At 54.9% G+C, this 22,393-nt stretch overlaps 1 protein-coding gene across 1 annotated transcript in view; it reads left to right on the forward strand.

Annotated features, from left to right (window-relative positions):
• The window catches only part of PLXNA2 (plexin A2), a 125,551-nt gene that overhangs the window by 78,780 nt on the left and 24,378 nt on the right, over nt 1-22,393 (forward strand). Inside the window, exons 9-18 of the mRNA XM_066335774.1 lie at nt 3,238-3,438; nt 5,145-5,241; nt 5,904-6,100; nt 12,194-12,345; nt 15,592-15,709; nt 16,197-16,333; nt 19,131-19,298; nt 19,815-19,908; nt 21,050-21,289; nt 21,909-22,052. Coding sequence (XP_066191871.1) covers nt 3,238-3,438; nt 5,145-5,241; nt 5,904-6,100; nt 12,194-12,345; nt 15,592-15,709; nt 16,197-16,333; nt 19,131-19,298; nt 19,815-19,908; nt 21,050-21,289; nt 21,909-22,052 — 1,548 coding nt within the window. The remainder of the gene's footprint in view (nt 1-3,237; nt 3,439-5,144; nt 5,242-5,903; nt 6,101-12,193; nt 12,346-15,591; nt 15,710-16,196; nt 16,334-19,130; nt 19,299-19,814; nt 19,909-21,049; nt 21,290-21,908; nt 22,053-22,393) is intronic.

Consider the following 22,393-nt stretch of genomic DNA (forward strand, 5'->3'; position numbering starts at 1 on the left):
GCTGTGCAGGGGTTTGGGGTGAAGGAACATGGCTGTGCAAGAATTTCGGTGCAGGGATGTGGGTCTTCAGGGATTTGGGGGGCAGCGACACGGGTTTTCAGGGATTTGAGGTGCAGGGATATAGGTTTTCAGGGATTTGGGGTGCAAGAACATGGGTTTTCAGGGATTTGAGGTGCAGGGATATAGGTTTTCAGGGATTTGGGGTGCAGGGATGTGGCTGTGCAGAGCTGTGGGCGCACATCATTGCAGCAGCAATTAAAAAAAAAAAAACAAATTGGATTAAGAGAAGCCCTGAAAGCTGAGCACTGAGGCTGCAAATGGCTCACCGGGGCTCCACAGGACGTGCAGAGTCTGAGCTCTGACCCAGACCCTCCCCAGCCCCGGCAGCTCCACTGGCTCAGCTGAGAAATGCAGCAGTGGCTGCCCGCAGCACTGTGGCTCCCCACGAGCAGCCTGGCTTTTCCTGACTCTGGTGTCTTCCTAGGGATGTCTCCATCCCAAAATGTGGATCCCTTATTAGTGTGATCACTGCAGCTGTCAGGCAGCACGGCTCCTGCCCAGGCTGTGCCTGCCTTGCTTTCCCCACAGTGACATTTTCCTTCCCCTGCAACCAAAGGAATGGGAAGAGAAAAAAAAAAAAAAAAAACCCCACAAAAATCTATTTTGTCCCATTCGTCTCTAATGATGGCAGAACACATTTTGCTGCCAGCACTTTCAGCAGCAGGGAGCAGATCTGGGGATGGGAGTCCTCTCCCTGCCAGGGAAGGCAGGAGCTTTTCCTTAGCAGTCACCTCACGGACGGCGCTGGCCAGGAAGGATAATGGCCCATAACATATTCATTATTTTCAGGACTGTGCACTGAAGTTCTCCCACTGGTGATGCAAGTGGAGATATTTTGTTGTTGTTTTCAGCGCTAATGGGGTAAAGGATTCTGTGGCTCCAGGTTGCTTTTCCTTCCAATCCACGGGCTGGGCATCTCTCAGGAGCAGAGCTTATCTGCTCCTGGTGTTCAGTGGGATTTGGAGGTGAAATGCAAAACCTTAAATGCCGGCAGGTGTTGGGTGGAAGGTGGCACAGGAGTGTGGGGCTTCAGGACAGGAAGGAACGTGCAGAGTCAGCTTGGGAGAGCTGCATGGAAAATGCCGTGGCTCCAGGGAGTTTGCTGGTGGTGGATCCACGGTCCCAGGGTCAGTGGGGAGCAGGGAACACCATTCCCCTCCAGCCTGTGAACACACTCCACTGCAGCAAAGCGCTTCCCTTCCCTCCCCAGAGCAGCTGACGGAGTCTGAAATCACTCCTGGCTGTTAATCCGTGAAAGTCCCTGTTAGAAATAAAATAAAATATATATACGGAAAAGTGCCACTAAAAAGGTTTATGAGGCTGCAGTTTAAGTTAGTGGCTCCTCCAGACCGGGAGAGCATCTGTTTCTCATTTACAGCTGGCTTGAGCCAGTGGTGAACAACTTCCCATGGGCCTGGCTGGGGGCTGGAGGGGGAGGCTGGTTTGGGGACGGGATTTTCCCCCCGGACACGCTGTCCTGGCGGGATCCTGGGCAGGCTGCAGTCCTGGCATCGCCGTCAGCATCATTTCCTTCATCCCCAGGCTGGGGCAAAGGGCTCGGGATGCCAGTCTGGGATTTGGCAGAGGGAAGGGAGACGTGTTTGTTCTAAACTCCCCCTTTAGCTCGGGATTAATCACTCAGTGTCAGGTGCTCACAGGTATTTAGGTACCTTGTTCCGTCAGATCAAAGCAAATTAGAGCTGAGCAGAATGTAAATACAACTGATGGCCAGAGCCTTTGTCTCAGCCTGGTGCAGCTCCTGGTGTAGGAATGGAAGGAAAACTGTTTTTCCCAGTGTGTTGTGCAGAGATAATGTTTGGCGTGTTGAGATCGCACGGGAGGGATGTCACACAGTTACCAGGAGCTGATAAATCGGTTTTTTGTGGTCCATCTCAGGGTTTCATTCAGACATTTCAGCTTGTGCTTGGGCGAACTGGAGATCTGCTCTGCTGTGCAATGGAGTTCCACAGAGCCACAGATGGTTTGGGTTGGAAAGGATCGTAAAAATCACCTCATTCCTCCCCCTGCTGCAGGCAAGGGGCACCTCCCACCACCCCACACTGCTCCAGGGATGAATTTTAAGGGTCCTTCCCACCCAAACCATTCTGGGGTTTGGAGATAGAAGGGCAGGTCAGCTGCTTTGCCCACCCAGCTGGCAGAGAATCCCACCCAGGAATTCCCCAGCCCGGGAAAACACTGCCAGCCCCAGCACAGGAGCTGGAGAGGAGGGAGAGCAGATAGAGCAGAACATAATGTCACCTCGGAAATTAATGGCACCTCGGCCTAATTTTACCGAGATAAAGCGGAGCAGTGCCTGGTGCTCGAGGGAAGCAGATCCTGATCCATCTCCCGGCACTGCACCAGGGGGCTGAGGGGTGAAATGGGATTAGGAGAAGCCCCTGTGGCCGGGAGCAGCCCGTCCCCTCCCAGGGCAGAGGCTGGAGCAGCTGATAAAGGGCTCAGCTCCTCGGGAGGGTACAGCAGGAGCTGCTGCCTCCTCAGATAAAACCCGTGGGAAGCTCAGAGGACACCTTGGACTCATCCCCAAAGAGGGTGTGGTGTCCCTCCTGAAGCAGCTGCGGTGAGGATGAGATGAGTGCCAGCCCCGGGGCACGGGGGGTTCTGTGTCCCTGCACTGGGCAGTGGCAGGTCCTGGGCACTGGGGACATCAGCCCAGACCTGGCCACACCTGCAGCTCCACTGAGGCCCTTTTGGGCTTACCTAAAAACACAGGCCAGACCAAATGAAGGGAATAAAAAGCAGTTTATTTATAATTATTGAAGGGCTTTCGGGTACATTTCAAGCAAAGCCCCCAAGGGGATACACCCAAAAATGGATAATGGTTATGAGTTTTTACACTTTTGTAAGTTCAGTCCATTCGCATATTGAGGGTTAATTTTTCAATTACAGCTTCAGGTAATGAAGTCATTCACCCCAAATTTGCTGCCCCACACTCGCTTTTGTTGAAATTTCTCAGGGCCTGAGGCAGTGAGGTGTCCTTGATTGCCAGACCTGGAGAGGAATTGTGTCAAAATGGGAGAAGAGCAGCTCACACTGCGTGTGGAGTTTGGAGTTCCACACTGAAGAACTGCAGGATTACAAATAGCTGGAAACTATAAAAGCTAAAATCCTAAAGCATCCCCACCTCACCCCTACCCTTCTCTCCTCGCCCCCCAGGACTGCCCGCAGCTCTTCCCTACGGAGGAGATCCTGATCCCGGTGGGAGAGGTGAAGCCCATCACTCTCAAGGCTCGGAACCTGCCGCAGCCGCAGTCGGGGCAGAGAGGCTACGAGTGTGTGCTCAGCATCCAGGGCGTCATCCACAGAGTGCCGGCCCTGCGCTTCAACAGCTCCAGCGTGCAGTGCCAGAACAGCTCGGTGAGAGCCGCGGGACGGGCCCCAAAGAGCCGCGGGCAGGCTGCAAAATCCCCAATCCTCGAGGCCAGCTGGGAAAACGCCCGCCAGGGATTTGGGGAAGGGATGTGCCTTCATCCGGAGCGCTGCGGTGGGCGCTCAGCCGGGGAAAGGCAGGAGGAGGAGGAGGAGGAGGAGGGAATTCAGGTGTTAAGGCGGGTTAATTCACGCGCGGGGAGATAAGGAGAATCACAGAGCCCTTATCGGGGAGCTGTCAAATCCCAGGTCACGGTGGCTGGATGAACGGAGCAGCGCCGGAGAGCTGGGAGAAAGGAGAAACTGCCGGGGGAGAGGAAATCACGGACAGGGAAAAGGGAATCACCCGTAGGAAAAGGGGAATCTCTGTTTTGGAGAGAGGAATCACCTCAGGGACAGGAGCATCACCTGGGTGATGCTGCCCCAGGAGCAGGATAATCCCCTCCCCAGGACAGAGCTCAGCCTCACCACGGACCCCAGGGCACCCCAAACTCACCCTGGTGGGCACCAAAACCCAAACGGCAAATGCAGACACCCCCACCCCGACCCACAGCCCAAATTTGGGTGTCCTGTGTCCCCTCACAGATGGGCAGGGACAAGTGTGACCCTTCCTCTGCTCACCGTGTGCTGGGAAAGGGCCCTGGGCAAAGAGGGCACAGCCAGTTTGTTTTAGGGCAGCAAAACAGGGTCCACTCGAATATTCAGCGCAGATGGTCTTAAATTGTTAATGAAGTTTTGAATTTTTAAAAGTTTTGCTGGATATTTATACACCGCCGGCCGTCTTTGGGCCTTGCAGCTTGGTGGATAATAAATGTATTAATAGAATATAGTACTTTTCCTATCCAGAGTGATTTATAAGCACTAGAGAAGCACTTTTATTGCTGTTGGGCTGGTAGGAAGTGGCAGGGGGAGGATGTGAGGGCCGCTCTGGACTCACAGCTTCTTGTTCCACACCAGCTCAATAAAACCCGGGCAGAGTGAACCAGCACAGCCAAACGTGAGTTAAAGCTGCACAGCTCCTGCCCAGGGACAGGCAGAGCGGTCTGCCCTGCTTTCATCACCATCCCCTCATGCCACAGAGGCTCATTCACCTTTTAAAGCCTTTTTAGCAGCTCTTGGTTGACCTAAAGACAGCACCAGAGTGAGGCCTGGGCAGCGCTGGGTGTGCTACTGGGAATTTCAGCATTTACTGGGAGTTCAGCCTCACTCAGCCACGGCCCAGGATGTCCATAGGAAGGGGAATAATCCAAGCCAGCGCTGTCCCAGGGCAGGCTGAGACAGTGGCTGGGGCTCTGCACCATCTCTCTTTGCTCAGCTGTTCCCTGTTCCACCTGCAGTGGGATTTTGGAGCTCCCAGTCACATACTGGGCAAGGAGCAGCCTGAAGGCAGCAGTCCCAGTCTGGTTAACTGGGGGGGCTGTGCTGGGAAACCAGAGACTGAGTGATGAGAGCAACCGCTGCGAGTGGATTAATTAATCTGTTACCTCTCACAAGGACTAGGTCTGATTTAATTATCTCTTCCTGGTGAGGAGAAGGGACTCAAACCCTGGAGATGAAGTGTGAAAATGCAGTGTCTCAGGCACCAGCAGATGTTTTTAAGCCAAGAATAAAGATGGTTTCTCTCAAGAAACCCTCTTTGTGTGTGAGTGTTGTCTCCCCAAGCATTTAATTAAATTCTGGCTCTGACCCTGCAGTACCTCTATGATGGGATGGACATCAGCAACCTGGCAGTGGACTTTGCCGTGGTTTGGAATGGAAACTTCGTCATTGACAACCCCGAGAACCTGAAAGGTAAAATCTGCTTGAACTGGCTCCAGGTCAGGGCTGGTGGGGGCTGGAGAGGGGCAGAGATGTCACAACCCCGGAGGATCACCCTGAGGAGGAGAGCAGCTCCCTGCAGTGTCAGTGCTGCTCTCTGAGCCTTGGTTTTGGAATCCACCTGCAGCTTGGGGAGCCAAAGCTGAGCTCGTGCTGTGGTGGGCAAGTCCAGGGGTAGATGTATCCTGAGGAAACTTCTCAATCCCAGCTGTGTCCTGAGGGAATCCCCCAGTCCCAGCTGTGCCCTAAGGGAATTCCCCAATTCCATCTGCGCCCCAAGAGAATCCCTCAATCCCAGCTCTCCACCAAGGGAATCCCCCAATCCCAGGTGTGTCCCAAGGTTATCTCCCTAACTCCAACTGCACCCCAAGAGAATCCCCCAGTCCCAGGTGTACCCCAGGGGAATCCCCCAGTCCCAGGTGTACCCCAGGGGAATCCCCCAGTCCCAGGTGTATCCTGTGGGAATCTCTCAATCCCAGCTGTATCCCAAGGGAATCCCCCACTCCCTCCTGCACCCCAGGTGAATCCCTCACTCCCACCCACTCCCAGGTGAATCCCCCACACCTCAGGTGAATCCCCCACTCCCACCCACTCCCAGGTGAATCCCTCCCGCTGACGTCTCCGTCTCCCCGCAGTTCACCTGTACAAGTGCGCGGCGCAGCGGGAGAGCTGCGGGCTGTGCCTCAAGGCCGACCCCAAGTTCGAGTGTGGCTGGTGCAGCGGCGAGGGCCGGTGCTCGCTGCGGCCCCACTGCGGCTCCCCGGGCTCGGCACAGCCCTGGCTGCACTGGGCCGGACACAACGTCAAGTGTTCCAACCCGCGCATCACCGAGGTGAGCCCGCGCCCCGGGTCCGGCCCTGAATACTGAGATCTTCCCAGGGAGAGAGAGAGTCTGGATGGAGAAAGGCTTTTAGGGGTCTGGGCGGTCCTTTAGCTGTGGGGCAGCCTCGGCAAGGCACAGCCAGGGGCTGCAAGTGATCGGCTCTCAGCAGTGATTTATTCTTTCAGCAGTGATTTCAGCTCAGCAGCGATTTCAGCTCTTAGCGGTGATTTCTGCTCTCAGCAGTGATTTCTTCTTTTAGCAATGATTCCAGCTCTTAGCAGTGATTTATTCTTTTAGCAGTGATTTCTGCTCTCAGCAGTGATTTCAGCTCAGGAGTGATTTCAGCTCCCAGCAGTGATTTATTCTTTCAGCAGTGATTTTAGCTCTCAGCAGTGATTTGTTCTTTCAGCAGTGATTTCTGCTCTCAGCAGTGATTTTTTTAATAGATATAATATACAATACTATACGGAAATCTTCAATCTATGTTTTTCACCCTGTGAGATCACGCAATACTACCCACAATAAACCCACAACCCCAGTGCTGTCACTCAATTTCGGAACCCTGTCCCACGGCCTCAAGTCAAATGTGGTGTTTGCTCCTGGGCCTTTTAGCACAGAAAGGCTGAAATTCTCAGCCTCTGGAATTCCCATTTTCTGGGACTCCACTGGCAGCTGGCCAGGTGTGCAGGCACTGCCCCAGGGGCAGCTGGCACTCGCCACCCACGCCGGGGTGACCGCCACAGACTGCTGCTGGAATGCTAATTAAACCAGGGAGCTAATTAGTCTGGAGCTGGCGCTGCTGGTGTTTCTGTTCAGCCCACTGAGGGATGCAAGATGTGTCCCAGGAGCATTTTTAGCGGTGAAGCTGCACTCGCTCTGTTAACGCTGCTATGAGGAGTGACACTCCTCTCAGGTGGGAATGAAGGAAAGTTTGGGTTTTCAGTTAATTAAATCCTCCCCAAAAAAACCCTCCCTTGCCCTGGGTGTGTATCCACACTGCAGAAGGTGTAACACAGTAGGATCAGAGTTGTCTGTTACACCAATGCTGATGGCAGAGCTGCTCAGCACCCAAAATCTGCCAGCTGAACCAGAACCCGAGGGAGCGTGGACGTCTCCTCTTAAATTAAATTAGTTTCTACTCTGGTTTAACTGAACTGGCTCAGATCCCGTGGTGAGGAGGCATCAACCTCCTTTTATGGGGGAGAGGAGGAAGTGCAGAGGCTCCTGCTGGACCGGGGCTGGGTGGGGCTGGCAGGAGAACGGTGCTGCCGGGGAGGGTCCGTCCATCCTCAGGGACGTTTTGGTATTTTTGCCTCAGGCCGCCTGCCCAGCAGTGTTACACCTTTGCTGTGCAGGTGTTTCTGTGATGCAGGTGTTTCTGTGATGCAGGTGTTTCTGTGATGCAGGTTTTTCTCTGCTGCAGGTTTTTCTCTGCTGCAGGTGTTTCTCCCGTGCAGTGTTTCGTACAGAGTGGAGCTGCTGGGAGGTGGTTGTGCAGGGATGGGAAGGCATTTTAAAGGGTTGGGAGCTTGTCCTTTTCTTGCTCTCTTTGATTTCCAAGTCCCATCTGTCCTGCCAAGAAACAAAATGACCCTTAAAGGCTTCCCTGGATATTCCCCTTGCCCTGCCACTGGGCAGAACCCAAACTTCTCCTGCCCCAGCGCTGTTCTGCTGCACAGGATAATGCTGCAAGAAGCAAAGCAGCCTCTGCTGACATTTACTCCCCCATAAACCGTGCAGAAAAGTTGTCAAGTCCAAGAAATCTTGGAATTATTTATGTGCCCCTCCTTGAGCTGGGCAGAGAAGGGGAGAAACGCTGTGCTCCAGCCACCAAATGACTTGCAAGTGAGCAGTGCCAGGCTGGCTCTGGCAGCTGGCTGCAGGCAGGGCACTGCCACCAAGTGTTTTATCACTGTCCAACTTGAAAGCAATACTTTTGGGCTCCGTCCAAGGAGAAAAGAGCAGAGCTCTGCTGTTACAGATTTCTTGACTCCATCCCCAGGTCTGTGGAGGAGACTGTGAGACCTTCCCAGTTTTCGTTGCTGTTGGGTCCTTTCCCAAGTCTGAGTTTTCTCAGGGTTTTGGGGACCAGCCTGCGATGCCCAGAGCTGCAGAGCTGGGGGACGCCCTGCCCTGCTGGGGCTGACCTGGCCCTGGCAGGTCCAGAGCTGGCCCTGGTGACACATCCCCCGTCCCCTGAGCACCAGCAGTGACAGGACTGGGGAGCAGGCTTTGCTCTCCTGCTGGAGCTCACACGGCAGCCTGGATTACCCGGAGTAAAAGAGACATTAATGTGGGCTGGTTTCCACTCCTGCTGCTTCATCTGGCCAGGTTCACGCTTTGTGACAAGCCTGAGGTCAAGGGCCTGGCTCTCAGGCGCCAGTGCCTTCGGGGGATGCATAAATAGGAAGGGATTGTTTGTTAATAGTTCTAAAAGTAAATGAGCAGTGAGGTATTTGCAGTCCTTTCACTGAGTGAGAGGCTCAGCCCTCCCCAGCGATGTCCCCTCAGCAGCTTCAAATTTCCACCCGGGCTGTGGCCTTAGCAATAAATAAATAAAAATCAGTTTTCTGGGGAACAAGCGGCGCTCTGATCTCCTGTTCATTTATTTGCAGGCCTCATTAATATAACATCAGCGCAACAAACAGCCGAAGGGGGGGCGGTGTCAGGCTGAATAATGGAGTTGCTCTGCTGAGATAACAATTAGGCTCTGAATGTGCCATCAGCTGAGGCAGAGACAAGGAGGGATCACGCCGGGATGACAATGCTCCTGTGCCGCTTCCCCGCTGGGCTCATCAGCTGGCAGCCAGGGCTTCGAGCAGCGGCAAAAAGAGAAAAAAAGCACAAAGAGGATGAAGGTGGATGGGCTTTGGGTGCACCCGAACAGATGCCGGGGGGTTGCTGTGTGAGGCTCGTGGTTTCTTTCCCTCCGGCTCCGCAGGGAGAGCCCCGGCAGCTCCCGGCTCCTCGCTGACTTCTTCTGCGGGCAAAGTGTTGTCTCACGTCAGAACCGCTGAGAGATTCAAACAGCCAGACGTGACCCTGAGAGCGTTTATCCCCCGTTGGCGGAGCCCTGTCTTCTGCAGGCTCCGTGGGGGAAGAGTTTTAGCGCTGGGATGGGGCTCCTGGATCCCTGGGATTCTTGGATCCCAGCCTTGGGGTTCCCTTTAATTCCAACCTTGTGGACCCCTTGGGTGCCAGCCCCAGGGATCGCTTGGAATCCAACCTTTGGGAGCCCTTGGACTCCAGCCTTGGGGATCCCTTGGGTTCCAGCCTTGAGGGTCTCCACCTTTCTTTCAGGTAAAAAGCAGCAATTAGAGAAGTGTTCTGGAGCATTTGCAACCCCTCCCTGATGAAGGACAGGGTGTGAGGGTGACCGAGCTCCTGCCACCCCTCTCATCCCTGTCCCCAGCCCATTTTAGGAATACCAGAGCACTGCACACCTGATCACTCCTTCCCAGCATTACTACAGGAGGATTTGTCTCCTGCAGCGGGGAGAGGTGACCTGCTCAGGATAACTCTGCCTCCCACACCCCGCTCAGATCTCATTCAGTGACTTTCAAGCTGCTTCGGTTTAGCAAACAGCCTGAAAAACCCCTCCAGCAGAGGTGCAGATTCCTAAACAGCAAACGTCCAATTCCTGGCAGTGGCCCGGCTCTTTCTCAGCTGCCCTTTGCAAGTCCTTTTCATCCTCCACAGAGCTCCGAGTGAAAAGCCAGTCTAGTGAAGTGATTTTCTTGAAATTGGGGAATACTTCTTGCTAATCCTGTCTGTCTCAGATCAGAAGTCTGGAGTGGCAGCCCTGCAGCTCTCAGCACAGCCCAGCTGGGATTAAGGCAGCCCACGGGCTGGCTGTGCTGGAGGTGCCTCATCCTCACCCAGAGGAGCCCAGGGATGCTGCTCAGAGGGTCCCCAGCTCTGGGTGCACGGGGACCTTTAAGACTTATCTTCTTTCTGCGATTTTGACTGAATCTCTCCAGCTGTAATTAATTGAATGCATCTGTTCTAACCCTGGGGCTGCTTTATGGCACAGTTACTTCAAAACTGTTCAATTAGTGGCCACTAAAATCTAGGTCGAGTGGAGCTCCATATTGGGGATTTTCCAGGTCAGGACATTTTTAAAATACAGCATCAGCTCGGCTTTGTTTGGTGGAGGCCGCCTGGCCCCGCTGCTTCTGCTCAGGTCAGGAAATGGCAAGTGGTGACTTCTTTATTTTTGTATTTTAGAGCACTGATGAGACAACGAGTGGAGTAAGTGCCCCAGTAAATGCATTTTAACATCATCCAGAGCTGCAGAGGACAGTTGTAACTGTCAGGCGAGCTCAGGTGATTTCCCAGGCAGTGATGTAAACAGCACCAGGCCTGCAGGACTCGGTGTAACACAACCCAGCTCGGGCTTGTAGAGGGTTTATGGGCACGTCGAGCGTCCCGGAGCTAAATGATACACGACAGGCCGTGGTGTGAGTTACAGGGAGCAGCAGCACAACAGGCACTGCGTGGTGAATAAATTAAAACCCTCCATCAGGTGGTGCAGGGGAGAGGGAGGTGGGAATTAAAGGATGTGGGGGAAGCAGGGGGTGGTTTGGTGCCTCTGGCGGGTGCATGGAGTTGGAGTAACCTCAGCTTGTGTGACCAAAAACGGGACAGAATGTCCAGGGAAGGGCTGGAGATGGGACAGGCAGCCCAGGGAAGGGCTGGAGATGGGACAGGCAGCCCAGGGAAGGGCTGGAGTCACCCTGGCAGTGCTAAAAAGCCAAGTGGATGTGGCCATTGGTTTAGTGGGGTTAGTGGGATTCCATCTTGAAGATCTTTCTGGAGATGCTTTGGGGAATTGGGAGCCACAGAAGTGGTGGGGACAGGGGTGTCCCACGGGGGCTGCAGTGGGGCAGGTCACTGGGGTGTAGTGTCCTGGTGTTTGGCCACCTTCCTCACTCCTGAGAAGGTGGAAAAATCCAACCATCCATCTGGGAACAGCCAGGAAAAGGTTCTGAAGAGCTCAAGTTTAGGGATTTTTTTTTTGCCAAAGACAAGGGTGGAACAAAGAAGCATAAACAAGATTTATCCATTAAATTAATTAAATTGCATTATTATGGATTGTGTTTATTTATTAATAACAGCCGCAGCACGGGGAAGATTAGAAACTCACCCAAGAGCAACAACAGAGCAGTGGCAGATTCAGGATGAGTGTCTGAGAGTCCTGGGTCCAAATTTTGTGACCATGCATTATTGAAATTTATACTCCTAATTGAAGAGGAGATTGTCCTTAATGCAAGTCCGGGGAAGGAGGGATGATTATGGCTCAGGCAGGCTATAAACAGGCAGCTTGAAAGCACACACCTCACCCTTTAACATTTTTAAGTCATTTGAGGTGCCAAGTCACTAATAAAATGTGACATTAATATTCAGAGAACGGCCAAGGCAGAAGGTAAAGTTCTCCCAGGCACTAGGCTCCTTCTGGAAGGTGACTTACCCTGTTCTGGGTGGGGAAGATGGGAGCCAGCTTCATCCTTCTGCAGGGATTTCTGGGGAATGGCTCTGCCCACTCCTCTTCACCAGCTCAGGGACCTCGGAGTCCTCTCTTGGAGCATGGCACGGATGGATTTCAGCATCCTTGGGCTCCTCCAGGACATCCAGAAGAGCCCTGAGGGGCTGGCCCTGGCTGCCTGGGCAGCAGGAGGAGGAGGAGGCAGCAGCTCAGTGTCTGTGTCAAACTAAGTCTCAGATTTCTCACTCTGGCCTGAGAAATCAGGAGGAATTTAAACAGTCCTTGGAGAAAGGAAAACAATCCTTGTGGGTGTTGTTTGTGTCTCTGTTGTTTGCAAGAAATGATTGAGGGGTGTTGTTCCTGCCTGTCCCATTGATGGTGATGTGTTGGTTTGCTGCTCAATGAAGTTTTATTCCATTGGAACTGTCTATAAAAGAAGATTTCAAAGAGTAAAGATGGCTCTCACTCGCTAACAAGCCTGAGAGCCTGTGTGTCGGTTCTGCCGTGGCTCCTGGCCAGTGCCACACTCCCGGCAGAAGAGTTTCCAGACCAGGAAAGGGATGGAGAATGGGTGTGGCAGGGCTGTCACCTCACCCTCCTCTTCTGTCTCCCTGCAGATCCTGACGGTGTCGGGGCCCCCCGAAGGAGGGACCAGGGTGACCATCCGTGGTGTGAACCTGGGCCTGGACTTCTCGGAGATCGCGCAGGGCGTGCAGGTGGCCGGGGTGCAGTGCACGCCCCTGCCCGAGCACTACGTGGTGGCCGAGCAGTGAGTGTCCCCTCGCCTGTCCCCACCGGGGCTGGGCACCTCTCCCTGACCTCCAGGTGGCCAAAACTCCCCCAGAGCCCGGGCACCTGCGGGAAGGGCTGGAGGTGGGCATGGGATGGGATTCCTGCACATTCCCGCACGCTGGACTCTCTCTGCAGGGGTTAAAACAGCCCTTTAAGCTTTCATAAAGTGTTCTGTTTGCCTCCACGCCGCGGGTTCCTGATTGGCTAAGCACCTTTGCTGATGAGCAGCACCTCTGCTGCTGCTGCAGCCGAGCTCCCGGCGCTCCCCATCCCATTTGGAATTCCGCCGGCGCCGCCGGCTGCACGCAGCCATTTGTTAGGCGGGCGAGGCGCTGACAGCCCCGTAATCCGAGTGGGGGCCTCCACTGGAGTCAATTCATTTGTTTCACTAAGAAAAATGTCAGGCCGAAATTAGAAAATGAGGCGACGTACCAGGGGACGGGCGAATAAACCTCACAGGGAGTGACACCCGCTGCTGTCCTGCCCCGCGGGGCTGTGCCGGGGGAGCCGGGGTGCTGGGAGGGGCTTTGGGGTGCTGGGAGGGTGTTTGGGATGATAGGAGAGTGTTTGGGGTGATGAGAAGGTGTTTGGGGTGATGAGAGAGTGTTTGGGGACTTTCGTGCTGTGTGGACAGGAGAAATGGGTGATGTCCTCCCTTGGGTTGTGTCACCTCCTGCTGGGGACCAGGCTGGTGTCCTGTGAGTGTGGAGGTGGCCACAATCCCACGGGTGGGCCCGGCAGCACAGACCTGTCCCCGCAGCTCGGGGAGCAGCTGAAAGGAGTTTTCCTCTGCTGAAAAATGCCTTTGGTGGCTCCCGCTCAGCCCCAGCAGTGCCAGGAGCTGTCACCGGCACCATCTCTTGGGGTTTGTCCATCCCTTGTGTTTGTTTGCCCATCCCCAGGGCAGAAGGGGCGCTGCTGACCCCTCTGGAGCGGAGCAGAGTGCCAGGGAATCTGGGATTTGGGATCAAGGGATGCTGCAGGGATGGCACCGATACCCCGTCCCTGCGAGCAGTTGGGGCTCTTCTGCCGAGCAGCACTTTGTTATATTTTATTTTTCAAATAAAGGATGGGAGATTATGAAATTATCCCCCTTTGATGGTATGAAACCCTGATTTTATAATCATGACTCTAATTACGGCTCTCGAGCTTTCAAAGTTTGTTAACATCATTAAAACATTTACCCTGGGCAGATAACAGCGAGCGTTAGCATGAGAGCTGCCTTTTAAAGATGAATACAGATAAAAGGACCCTCTTAAGGGTTCTGTGGGCAGACTGAATTCCAAGGCTGTAATGACTGTGCCATATGCTCCAGCCCCGCAATCTATCAGCCAGCAATTAGGTTAATGTTGGTGAAAGGGCCACTTAGCCCGGCAATCAGCACCCTACGGCTCTGCCGGATGCAGCGCTTTGTAACGAGGGACCCGCTGGGCCTTTGGCTTTGCCCAGGTGTCCCCGGGCACTTGTGCCCTGTCCCACGCGCGTCCGTGCCCGGCCGGTGCCGCGGCTGCTGCTCTGAGTTGAGGATTTTGTGTTTCCTCCCTTCTCCTGTCCCTTGGAGTGCCAGGGATCACTCCCCCGGGTTTGTTCGCCGTGGCCCGAGCTCAGAGCCCGCAGGAGGAGGAGGAGGAGGGAGGAGGGAGAGGTGAAGGAACACCAGGCGCAGGCAATGTCTGGGGGAAAGGCAGAGCGAGGAGCACGTGGCCGAGGAAGGCTCAGAGCAGAGACGCTTCAATCCGCGCTCTCCAAAGGCAGCGTCTCCCCAGGCAGCCCCTTTTGATGTGCAGCGGCTCTTCAGCGGCTTGTGCGCATTTCACGGGGCGTCCTGGCATCACCTGGGCACAGCCAGCCTGCTTCTTTTTATTTTTTAGCTTCCATCTCCGCCATTTTATTTTATTTTATTTTTTTAATTTGCAGTGAATTGAACTCTGCCTCCCCAAATTGGAGCCTTTTATATCTTTGTGTGTGATAGGCAGAGGAGTGAGGAGTGAGGTTCTCCTTCAGCCTCAGCGGGCAGAGGCTGCTCTTGGCTCTTCTCTGGTCCCACTCCCCGGGTCAGATCCCCACGGATCTCCTCACGGGTGGAGCTGCACCTCCTGCCTCAGGCAGGTTACTCCTACCTTCGGCTTTTCACCCCTGAGGCAAATTACCCAGCCTCAGGTCTCCAATAATCCTGAGGCGAGTCATTCCCACTCTCAGATTTCCAGGCTGGGGCCGGTTCCTCCCACCCTCAGCCTCGCAGTGCCTGCGGGGATGCTCTTGAATTTATCTCCCCGGCCGTGCTGTGGGAGCGAGCAGCATCCAGGTCCATCTGGAGAGCCCTGCCAGCTGATGCCCCTCTGAAAACCTCCCCCGAACCTGCTGGCATGACTGGCATCCGCTTGATCCCATCCCCAGCTGGTGTCACACATCCCCCGTGCCCGGGGATTTGGGGGTTATTCATCCACACTGATCGGTTGTGGTTAACCACCCCCAGCCGCTTTTCCCTGGGATTTGGAGGTTATTTTATCCACACTGATCGGTTGTGGTTAACCACCCCCAGCCGCTTTTCCCTGGGATTTGGGGCTTATTTTATCCACACTGATCAGTTGTGGTTAACCTCAGCATCTTTCCCTGGTCCTGCAGCTTTGCCTTGGGATTTGGGGGTTATTTTATCCACAGCGATCAGTTTTTAACCCCAGCAGTTTCTCCCTGGCCCCGAAGCTCTCCCAGCCTCAGGATGTGCCCACGGGGCAGAGCTGGACCACCCCAGGAGCACGGGGACGAGCTCCTGTGACCACCACGAGTGTGTTTGTGGCAGCCAGCCCCGTCCCCCGCAGAAGCTGCTCTCCAGGGCTGTCTCTATCATCCCCCAGCAGGTTTCTCCACTTTTGATTAACTGGGAGTCTGCAGTGTGAGCTGTTCCCTTAATGAACTCATCTGTTACTCTGAGGACTTCGCACTCACTTTGCTACTGGCTAATATATTGCCATTAGTGCTCTGCTTTGCTCTGGAGTTTACAGCTTGTAATAATTATGTCTAATTTTGATTTTTTTCCCCTTTAAATTACTACACGGGGTAAAAATAGACTCAGTAATTAACTTCTTCCAAAGAGGCAGATATCAAAGTTAAAGAGGAGGGGCAGGAAAGGGGGAGAGAAAGGAGAAATAAAGGCAGAGTGGAGCTGTGCAGGGCACTGCTGGCACCTCCTGCCAAAGCTTCCCTGCGGCATTTCTGCTTCCAGGATCGTCTGTGAAATGGGGCAGGCGCTTCCAGGGATCAGCTCCGGCCCAGTGCTCCTGTGCATCGGAGAGTGCAAGCCCGAGTTCACGGCCAAGTCAGCGCAGCAGTACATGTTCGTGGTGAGTGTCCTGCTGGGGGCAGCACGCGTGTCCCCGGGGCTGAGCCTGGCACGGGGACGGGGTTCGGCTCCAGAAGGCGATCCTGGAATTGTCTTTTGGGGGTTTTTTGGGGGTTGTTTTTTGGTTTTGTTTTTTTCTTTCTTTTTCTGGGGCTTTCCCCCCGGTGTTGCACCAGGATTTTTGGTGGCCCAGTCCACAAGCCCAGCTTGCAGGATGGAGAGCTCACCCTGTGAATAAACCAGGGATCCCACAGCGTTTGGGCGCAGCTTCACACCCCAAAATAACGATTATAGAGTCCTAGATTGGGTTGGGTTGGGAGGCACCCACAAAGAGCCATTCCCAGCCCTGCCAGGGGCAAGGACACCTTCCACTCTCCCAGGTCACTCCAGCCTGGCCTGGGACACTGAGGGGTGTCCTCTGCTGTCACAGACACCCACAGCAGCTCCCTGGCTGCAGCAGCACTGAGCTCATCCTTTCCCTCCTGCAGACTCCAGCCGTGAGTTTCCTGAGCCCCAGCCGTGGCCCCGAGTCGGGAGGGACCTTGGTGACCATCTCTGGCCACTACCTCGGGGCTGGCAGCCGCGTGTCCGTGCTCCTGGGAAACCAGACCTGCGAATTCCACGAGTAAGAGACCAGCACAGGCTCCTGCAGCACCTCCTGCTCCCGTCCCAGCATGGATCTGCTGGAGCTGAACCTGCAAAAATCCATCTGGGAGCCCCTAAGGCTCCAATTCCCTCTTTTATTGCATGAAACCATCTCTTCTCTTTTATTGTGATGGAGGCTTGCATGGCAAGGGAGGGATTCGTCGGTGTCAGTGCTGTTCATGATTTCATTTGAATGCTGTTCCAGTGGTAACTGCTCTGAAAATCACAGTGAAAAACCACTGTGATGGAAATGTGCTTACATTGGTCATCAGTACCTGCCCCCAGCCTGGCTGCTCTGAAGAAAATGGAACATTTATGAGAAATATCTCCTTTCTCTTTTCACAGACCTGCACTGCCTTTATTGCAGCCGCTGCTGTAGGTTCTCGACCTCCAAAAACCGGTGTGGGATCCTCAGGGCAGAGCAAGGGTCTGCTCAGCCCTCCTGCTGAGGAACCACACAGCCATCAATCTCTGATGGGATTTCGATGGCAAATTTGCTTTTTACCGAGCAGTGTGAACACAGAGTTGACATTTGCAGGGTTTAATGGGTTTTCCTGGGGCTTAGTTAAAACAAGAGATGTGTGGTTTACATCTGTGTGCAGCAGTACACAGCCCTGCCCACCCTGCTGGCAGCGGGCACAGCCTGGGTGCCAACCTGGTACCCAAAGGGATTCTGCCTCCCTCAGGCTGCCCAGGAGGAGCTGAGGGAGTTTCTGGGAAAGCAAAGGTCCCTGGAGGTGAATTTCTCATCCAAAAGGCCCAGAGGCTGTTGGATGTGGGAGCTGTGGGAGCACTTTGGGTTAGCAGCAGTGTTAGTTCCAGATCCATCCTGGGATGGTGCTCAGGGCATTCCAGCACCTTCCAGCACAGCTCAATTCCCCAGGCGTTTAGCAGAGTAACCAACCCATCAATATTTCCTGCCACATCCAAACAAAGAGGCCCAATTCTCCCTCAGATGGACACAGGGAGCAGTTACCACCAGCAGGAGTGTAGGATCAGCCCTGGAACACCATCCCTAAAATACCTGCTCCTGTTCAGGCAACCTGCAGCTGCTGACCTGCAAAACCTGGAGGAGCTCTGGGCTCCCTGGGTGTTGTGATTACAGCAGGGAGCAGAAACTTCAGCAGTGGCTGAGCAGCCCCATCGCTCACGTGGGGCCGCGCTGTGCACTTGGTTTGCCTCGGCCTGTTCCAGGGCAATGAGCTCCGATTGTACTCCAGGGCGTGGGGGAGCCTGACGAGATGAAGCGGCTCCTAATGAGATTCCCTCTAATTACAGCTTCCCCCATTCTCCCCTCTCTGATCGGAGGAGTGGGTAGATTCACCATGACGACATAATAATAGCACAGAAAGCTAATTAGCTGATCACAGGGAGCCGGGAGCTGCTCTGCCAGCAGCCCGGCGTCACTCCCGGCTCGTGGCAGAGGCACGGTGGGGTCTGGGGTGGGCAGCAGCAGGGCAGGAATCACAGCAGGCTGCAGATAATCCCTCTGAGACTCAGCACAGGGGCTGGAGAATCCCCCTCCTCACACAAGGAAACCTTTGTGGCTAAAGTGACCCGAGGGATGTGATAAAACCGAGTGAGGATAGGCAAAGGGAGAGGAGCAGGGTGCACGTGTTATTGCATCAACAGAAATGGTCGAGAACGATTGGTTTGAGGTGTTTCAGGGGGTGGTTTCTGTCCCCCCGCCCATCAGGGGTGGGAGTGCCAAGGTGTGAGCTGAGGACATTGTGGTGCCTGCTGTTCCACGCCCTCCTAAATGCCCAGGCCCCTTAGAGAGGGCAGGGAGTGTGTAAGGACCCCCAAAAGGGAGCACAGATCGTCCCTCTGCCAGGCACAGGCTCAGAGCTGTGCTGGAAGTGGAGCTGCACTCCAGCCTCAGCCACTCAGGCACCTCCACGAGCCCCTGAGGATGCTGAGGGTGGTGAGGATGGTGAAGGTCGCCCACTCCGGAGGGCCAGGTTTTGATTCCAGTACCAGACTGGCAGTGAGGTGCTGCAGACCTGCCTGCCCTCTCCCCTGGGAGAACCCAAAACTAAAGGAGCCACAGAAAGAAAACCGACTTTCCAGCAAGCCAGAGGCAGGTTTGGGCAGGAAGGACAACCACAGTGGCCGTGCAGGAACACTGACCTGCCAGGGACATCCAAGGAGCCGAGTGGTTCCTCCCAGCTCGGTTCTGGATGCTCAGATCTCATTCCCCTTCTCCATCCCTCCACCCACCGGCGCCTTTGTGCTCTGACAGTGCCTCGACCTTCTCTGGGGCTCGGGTGGCAGCAGATGGTCCTGTTGTGTCCAGGCAGGCAGGACTGAGCCGAGGTCACCCCGCTCTGCCGGGGACACAAAGCCCAAGGCAGGGTGCCATGGCCCTTCCCAGGCAGGGGCTGCACATTGTGCCGCTGACAAGAGCCTCGTGTGTGCACCGGGCTGCGGAGGGGAAGAATTTGGCTTTTCACGGAGCTGCTGCATGCCGTTTGAAAAGGCAGCCATCTGTTTTCACACGCCCAGCAGAAGGCGGCGGGTTCAGGGGGCTGCGGGAGCTGCAGCTTGGCACAAAGGGGGCTTCAGGGAGGCTGAGCTGCTCTCATGGTGGGCATGGCTCAGTGCTGAGCTCCCTACCCTTCCCTCCACGCCAAACCCTGCTCAGGAGCTGCCCGGGTACCGGTGTGGGGCTGGCCGATGGCTCAGCCCTTTCCTGAGCTGCCCCAGGATGGGGCAAAGGCTGATTCTTGCCCCTGCAGCACCACCCCATTAACGCTCCCCGTTTCCCTCCTGTGCAGGCGATCCATGAATGAGATCGTTTGTGTGTCAGCGCCCTCAGCCCACGGCCTGGGGGCTGTTCAGGTCTCTGTCAGCGTGGACAGGGCTCAGCTGGAGAGGACTTTGCTGTTCGAGTACATCGATGACCCCAAGGTGCAGCACATCGAGCCCGAGTGGAGCATCGCCAGGTAACAGCACCTCCTTGGCTCTGCCCTGCTCTGGGGCCCCTCAGGACACACCCAGGCAGAAAAAGGGGCTGTTGGCAAATGCACATCCCTGAATGGGTCAGCGCTGGGCATTTCTGGGGTTTGCATTTAGCACAGCTCAGGCCTGGGGTCGGCAGAGTTGTTGTGTCCAGCCAGGCAGTGACAGCAGACCCTGCACTGAGAGTTTGGGGGCACAGCCAAAGGCCAGATCAGCCCCTCTGCTGCAGGAGGGCACATCAACTGCTCATGAAAGGCTCCTTCTTGTGGTCCTGGAATGCAACAAAACCAGCAGGCAGCAGGGAAGGAAAAAGCTGATGTTAATCAGAATGCACTGAGGGGAACAGGGTGGCTGCTGCTGTCACATCACGGGGACAGTGCTAAAAACCCCGGGCTGTGCGCATCCTCTCCAGCCTAACCCCAGTGGCACCTTGTCTCTGGAGCCCAGGCTGTGTGCACAGCCCAGCCCCACTGACCAGGCCTCTCCTGCCTTGCCCACAGCGGACACACGCCCCTGACTGTCACTGGCACCAACCTGGACGTGATCCAGGAGCCCCGGATCCGCGTCAAGTACAACGGGAAGGAGTTTGTCAACGTGAGTAGGGGCTGGGAGCATCACCCTGCAGCCCCCTGGGCGGGGTACTGCTGCCAGGGCTGCCTGCCTGGGCAGCTTTGCCACGGCAAAAGGTGCTCTGGGGGTATTTCCTGCACTCCCCCAAACTGGGAGCACTGGGAAGAGGGAATGTGGCGCACAAAAATGTGAAATTACCTCCTTGCCCTGTCTGTATCCTTTCAGTCCATGAGTGAGAAGCTGAGATGAACCCCTAGCTTAAAATGGGGGCTGAGCGAGGTTCTTGTGTGTGCTCCAGGTCAGAGTTGTACCTCCAGGACTTCAGAAATTATTCTGCTCAAGTAAAACTGAAATATGTTGTTTCTATGCAGTGATTTTTGAAACTGAGTCTGTATTATCTTGGAAAGGGCAAATCACTTAGCAGTCTTTTCCTATTCCTTTTCTCCCCCTCAAGACCTTTTTCATCTGAGCTCTTTTTAAAAAGACATCTAATTTTGTTGCTAGCACTTGTGGTTATAGTGCTACAAAAATAATTCTGAAGACACAAAATTGAGCGAAATTAAATCTTTCTCTCATGGAGGGAGGCCAAATGGTTGGGCTCTTGCTGCTTTACAAGGCAAGAGCCCCATAAATCAGTGATTTCCCTGCTTGGAGGGCTGGAGGAGCTGTGGGTGTCCTCAGCCCAGCAGGAGATGACCTTCACGTTCCCTCCTGCCCACCAGTGCCACACGATCCGTCCCCTTCCCTGGCTGGCATTTGGGGATGGCCTCGAATCACCCCTTTGCAGCAGGGATCAGGTATTCCCTATGGGTTTGCTTCAGAGCTAGAGAGGAGGAAAGTGGAAAGAAATGGGGAAAAAATGAATTAAAAGAGGAACGAGCTGCTGTGTGAGCCCTTAGCTCCACCGAAACAGGGCTCATTTTGGGCTCACCCTCCATCTCTACCCCAGTGCCTTCGTGCTGGCTGGAAGAGAAGCAAACCACCCCAAAGCACGGAGTCAGTGAGGTTGGAAAAGACCTCTGATATCGCAGAGCACCCAGCCTGGATTAAACATTCCCAGCTGAGCATGAACCCACTGTGCTCCTCAGCCATCGGAGCATCGCAGCCCAGCTCAGGGCAGAGCGTTTGTCCCCTGCCGTGTCTGTGACAGCCCCTCTTCCCCCAGGTGTGCAGGGTGGTGAACGCCACGGCCCTGGCCTGCCTGGCCCCGCCGCTGAGCCCCGAGTACCGGCCGGGGCTGGACGCCGTGGAGCGGCCGGACGAGTTCGGCTTCATCTTCAACAACGTCCAGTCCCTGCTGGTCTACAACGACACCAAGTTCATCTACTACCCCAACCCCACGTTCGAAATGCTGAGCTCCAGCGGGGTGCTGGAGCAGAAGCCGGGCTCGCCCATCATCCTGAAGGTAAGTGACGCCATGGGAAGGCTGAGCTGGAACAGAGATGGACAGAGCTGGGGAATAAAGTAGGGATTTACTGAAAGGTCTCCAGGATCTACTTGGGCAGGACAGGGCCTGGCCAGGGCTGCACCCAGGGTGGACCAAGAATAGTCACAAAAAATGGCTGCCTGGTCACTAGATCTGACATTTTTATAAGTTTTGGTCCATTTGCATATTGGGGTTTAATTGTCCAGTTACAGCTCCAGGCTGTGAGGTCCCATCCTTCTTGTCCCTCCCTCCAGCCCACCCTTGTTTGTGCTTTAGGGCTGAAAGTTGTCCTTGGTGTGCAGCAGGAGAAGGATTTGTTTTGTGTCCCGTACTCAGTGCAGAGCTGAGTGACACTGACTGTGAGCTCAGAACTCACCCCTGGGCACCACAGAATGTGCAAATATGAAAACTAAAGCTTAAGGCATCATAAGGAGAGGCTCTCTCAGCCCGTGGGGAGGTCACAAAACCCCGGCGGGAGGAAGGGAGGGGTGGAGGGAGAGAGGTTTATCCCCGATAACCCCACAACACAGCCCAGCACGAGCTGGGAGCTGGAGGAATGCGCTGCATCTTCACCGGTGTTGTGTCCCCGTGTCCCCAGGGCAGGAACCTGTGCCCGCCCGCCCCGGGAGGAGCCAAGCTCAACTACACGGTGCTGATCGGGGAGACGCCCTGCGCCGTCACCGTGTCCGAGACGCAGCTGCTGTGCGAGCCCCCCACCCTCAGCGGGCAGCACAAAGTGATGGTGAGGGGTCACCTGTGCCCTCGTTGTCCCCTTCCCCTCCCCTCTCCGCCCTTCCCCTCCTTCTCCAGCTCCCTGACTCGCTTGGATGCACAATCCCCAGGAGGATTTTCGATTTTATGGGTGTCTAATTGGAAGTTTAAAATATTGATGTGGATGAGCACGGAGAGGCTTTGTCCTTCCCTGTGAGTCACTCCTTTCTAGAAGGAGAAATGCCCCTCAGAGCTTTCTAGAAGGAACAAATCTTCCTGGCAGTGCCTTTGGCACTGGGTGCCATCCTTCCTCTGGATGAAGTTGAGACCATTCCCAGTGTTCTCCCTCCTGGAGGGATTTAATCAGCCCAC

The sequence above is a fragment of the Sylvia atricapilla genome, chromosome 25 (assembly GCF_009819655.1).
Source record: "Sylvia atricapilla isolate bSylAtr1 chromosome 25, bSylAtr1.pri, whole genome shotgun sequence".
Taxonomy (NCBI): domain Eukaryota; kingdom Metazoa; phylum Chordata; class Aves; order Passeriformes; family Sylviidae; genus Sylvia; species Sylvia atricapilla.